General features: G+C 37.2%; 1 protein-coding gene across 1 annotated transcript in view; it reads right to left on the reverse strand.

Moving 5' to 3' along the window:
- si:dkeyp-14d3.1 (transmembrane protein 132C) overlaps positions 1-4,817 on the reverse strand; it is a 208,376-nt gene that overhangs the window by 93,284 nt on the left and 110,275 nt on the right. The window contains exon 3 of the mRNA XM_014007158.1: positions 1,330-1,476. Within this exon, the coding sequence (XP_013862612.1) occupies positions 1,330-1,476 (147 nt within the window). The remainder of the gene's footprint in view (positions 1-1,329; positions 1,477-4,817) is intronic.

Below are 4,817 nucleotides of genomic sequence, written 5' to 3' on the forward strand. Positions count from 1 at the left end.
GTTATTAGGGAGGAAAACCCGTCTGGATAACAGCAGACTGACTGCGCGTAAAATATACGACAGGTCTGGACCACTCGTGAAATTTGTTCGTATCTGAAAAAAATCTTAGAATACGAAAATATTGGTGAATGCCACAAATTCTCCTAAATCACTCGTACGCACAACTTAAGAACAAATCTGTGCGTACGAACAGTTCTTGCATGAGGCCCACTGTCTCTTTCAAGTCACTCCTAAAAACCCACTTTTCACTCAAGCGTTTTAGTTAATCTTTTTCACCATTAATGCCAGCCTACCTCAAATGTAAAAGCTCATTAATCTGTGTTTGTAATTATTGAACTTACGCCATATTTTCTCACCCGCATTCTTTATGTTTTTTGTGTATTATTGTATATTTTGCCCTGCATTGACCTTGTGTTTGATTTACAATTTTAGAAATCTTTTTCTTGATTTGATGTTTAAATTTTTCGTTGCTTATGTTTAATTATGTTTTTCTGTTTCATCTTATTATTTTCACCATTTTTATACTGTTAATGATTGTGCAGCACCTTGGGAATATATTTCTGTGAAAGGCGCTTTATAAATAAAACTTTACTTACTTTACTTTACTTAATGGGGTTGGGTGGGGGGATGATATAATGTCATTCCCTCATCAAAAACAAAGTGTTGAGTGTTGCTTTGACTCATTCCAGCATGGTTGAGAAATCCTTGTATCTCCTCTGAAAGCCTTAACACTTGTTGATACAAAGTGTTCTCAGAATTTATGTCCAGAGTTTCATGAGATAGTTTGATGAAAGACAAACACATACGCTCACAATATATTTGTGAGTGTATGTGTTTGTCTTGTCTTGTCTTTGTCACACACACACACACACACACACACACACACACACACATATAAAACCATTATCTCCCGCTCATCTTTTATTGCTAAGTGGCAATAAGCAATGTGTGGATCAATGCTGAAATACCGTTMCCACTGATACCAGAACTTTATGCTCTAGAATCGATACTAATATCAAAATATCAATACTTTACCAGGAACACAGTGGAATAACTAATTGATTGAAATCTTGTCAAGATCATATGCAGTTGGTGGGGACTACTTTTTCTTTCGAATGGCCACAATCCTTGCGATTGYGAATCGTTTTAACATATTCCGATCACATCGATTTTCAAGGTGGATCACGTGTAAAAACATGGTAAATTCATGTGTTTTTTTCTGAAATGCAAGCCTTCCTAAAGCAAGCTGTTTTCAAATGAAAAGTKAGTTTACTTTTTGATTTCAAAAATTCATTGAGAGTTTTGATGTGAAGTCATTTGAATGCTGACCTTTGCTGATCGTAGATGGACTCTTTTCTGCGGCAGTGCAGAGTTACCACTCGATGACCTTCACTCCTCACATCCTGGCTAACTATCCACTGAGTGGGGTTGCTGGGACGAGCCCCGAGGAATGTCACTCCTTCTTTCAACTTCACTCTGCAGAAAAAGACAAATACATGAATACATAAAATAGACATTACAAAAAGTGCACATTTTAACTAAGATTAATATCTTACAGCCTCACTTGAGCAAATTTTGACATGGATCTTGCAGATTATTATAAAAAACAATTTAATAATTACATTTTATAAACATTTTTTCTATTTTTTTTATTTGTTTTTGTGGTTGTCGTCATGTGAATAAATCCACATGGTTCATTACATTACGGTACCTTTCCCTGTTGTGAAAGAGTTTCTTTGAAACAAATCGCTTTAATTTCCCATGAGAACAACTGATTTTAATAAATAGAAAATGTAACAATAGCTTTCTTAACTTGTGACCATTTGCATATCTTTAGGTTAAATGTTTCAAAATAAAGAAAAATGTACTGATATTTTCTGTTGTCTGTGGTGAAGCAGCTGTTTGACATTAAATGGGGTATTGGTTGTAAGTACAACCCTATTATGACACTTTCTCTTCTTTATCTGCCTCAGTAATAGATTTTCTTCATGCAGCATGAAAAAGATATTATGGAAATGTTTCTTTGGCTGGTAAAGTTACATCAGTGTCTTTGGCTCAGTGGACTACAAAGAGGGAAAATATCTGTAGGGAAATAAAGCAAATAAAATCTGAGTAAATGTAATCCATATTATAAAGTACCCAGTGTGCAGAGTCTGAGTTAAAGGTAGAAGCGCTGACATGTAATAGATTTAGACTAATGTTGCATAAAATAACATATTCAAAGGCTTGTGTGATTTTATCTGAGAGTGACAGTGAAGTACCAAGATTGAAGAGCAGACTAAATTAAAACAGAAGGCCCAATCACTTTCCCTGTCCAGACCATACCAGGTTGGCAGATGAGACCAAAGAGAGGGCTCCGCTTTCATCTTGAATTTGTTGCTGCCCTTTTTAGATGCAATTGCCTATCTGTCTTCCGATGAATATATCTGCCCTCCCCAATCAGGCCCATTTCTTTGATGTGATACCTTGTCACGCTGGGCTGCAGGTTGCAAGTGAGAAATCAAAATGGAATTAATGATAAACAGGAAATCTTAAGGGTTCAATTCAAACGTCCATGTTGGTATTTTTTTTTAATCTGCAAAAGGTTATTATTATAGATTCCTGTCTTTCTCGTGTATTCTTTTTTTTGGGGGCGGGGGTTGTATAAAGTATCCATTGATTTCTCTGCATCACTTCTTTACAGTTATAGTGAAAATGAAATGTTCAAGGTTTTCAGACAGTGGTAAATTATAACTTTCCTCCTTTCTGTGAATTTTAAGGTTATTGTTCCTCCTGACCAGACTAGTTTTACAGAAATACATGAAATGAGTCGGCATTTAAATACTACATCATCTTTTGGAGGCACATATACTGCTAAAACAAGGATACCATAGAAAGTGAATATCTTCTCCTCCTTTGTCTATAAGTCATGGATCTGTCAGACCTGTCGGCTTGGTTACCAGGGAGCAAAGCTCTGCCCCAGGCAGTAGAGACGACACCACTTTGATGCTGGAGACCCATTCATTTTGAGTAGAAACTGGTTTCCCTTGTTTTCCACGTCAACTCAGGCTTCTCAGATCTTATATTTTTTCATAAACTAAGTGGAATGTTTTTTGTTTGTTTGTTTGTTTGTTTGTTTGTTTGTTTGTTTGTTTGTTTGTTTGTTTAAAACTCAACTAATTTGTTAAAAAAACAAGTGCCCAAATTTACAAAATGACATCAAAAGCAGATCAATAGTAGCCTCTTTCTCAAAACATTCTCTGTCTCGATGTGAGCTGTGTAACAACCAATGCAGCATGGGTGGTCCACCCGCCACTGTTACGTTCCTTTGGTGGCAAGAAAAGTAGTCAGAGTCAAACTGACAAATATATTTAAAATAGAGTATGATACATATAATGCATTTTTGCATTGTAAGGCTTGGCTCAGCCTGTCCTCGCTCCAGTCAGCCCAGCCTTACCGCAGCCCTCGTGGTGTTTGCATTGAGCAGAGAGCTGCCTCGAAGTGGGCGGGATAAGCATGTTGAACACACATGAATCTTATTTAGTTTTATTTATGACACAACAAATAAGATTTGAACCGGACCATCCAGCAGTATGACACATAAGATGAGAAGACAGGACAGCAGAAAACAATCATTCAATGTTAGCTTGTTGTTGTTGTTTGATAGCTTGTTTTTGTTGTCTAGTTAAACCCATGAAAAAAAATGTTAGTTGTTGAAAACAATCCATGTGAAGTTACTATGATCTGTATGACATAACCCCCTCAGTCAGTGAACCAATCAATGAGCAACAGTAGCTGACGTCAAAATGGGCTGGGCGCCCCATCCCAGATAGAACCACAGGTCTCGGGGTTCCAGAAATCAGGTTGGAACTAGACAGTGGGCAGCGCTAATCCAAAAATTAGCTCTGCAGCTTTTAAAGCGCTTATGAAAATATTTAGGTCTGCAACTTCAAAAGCACTTATGCCATAGAAAAACTAGCGGAAACTAATTTCAAAGCGCAAATTCAATTTGACACTTACTAGCTGGCAATAATTCATGTACAATATATACACAACACTGTCAACTAGCGGTGTATGAACACTTTTATAGCTTAATCCTACAACCGCCGATTGCTGGGGAAGTGATTTCCTGAAACGGACCTTTAGTTCCTGGTGTAAAAATTGAAACCTTTCCAGAAGAGGACTCTCCTCTCTCACTCTCTGTGCTCCTCTGCCCAGACTCCTACAGGTCAATAGGGATGGTGAAGTAATTATTATTAGTCTATTATTATTATCTACTGATGATATTCAGATGTGAATAAGCTCAGCTCCTGTTTCACAGTGTGCAAAGAGCCATGTGTAAAGTAAGAAACACAGCTGGTGCTGCAGAAGGAAGTCCACCCAAAGACAGTAGAAGGAAAAGATGAGACTTTAAACACCTAGAACTAGGTAGCAAAGTAACAGAGTTCTTTGGAACGTAATGCTCTGTTTTGGAGTGTGCAAACCAGGGTTTTATTTGTCAAACAGGGAACACTTGGTTCATTAATTGCACGGGACTTTTTGCTGTTGAGGCTGGTGTTAATTGTTACTTCTATAAACATTTTTAAAGAGTACACATTCAGTTGGCTACTGGGTTGCATGAAATACAGCCTGAATACCTGAATGAATACATACATGAAAATACATCATTGGTCCTACTTGGCTAAACCAAAACAGGAGAAAATGCCTCAGCAYTCTGCAGCATTTTGTCCAAACCACATTTGACATCAGGGCTTGAGGGATAACTTCACAAGTAAGGTGAACACATTACATTTTGTATTTTGTGAATCAACTATTACTACACTGTATTAAATGCTATA

Source organism: Austrofundulus limnaeus, unplaced genomic scaffold, assembly GCF_001266775.1.
Source record: "Austrofundulus limnaeus strain Quisiro unplaced genomic scaffold, Austrofundulus_limnaeus-1.0 Scaffold40, whole genome shotgun sequence".
In the NCBI taxonomy this organism is placed as follows: domain Eukaryota; kingdom Metazoa; phylum Chordata; class Actinopteri; order Cyprinodontiformes; family Rivulidae; genus Austrofundulus; species Austrofundulus limnaeus.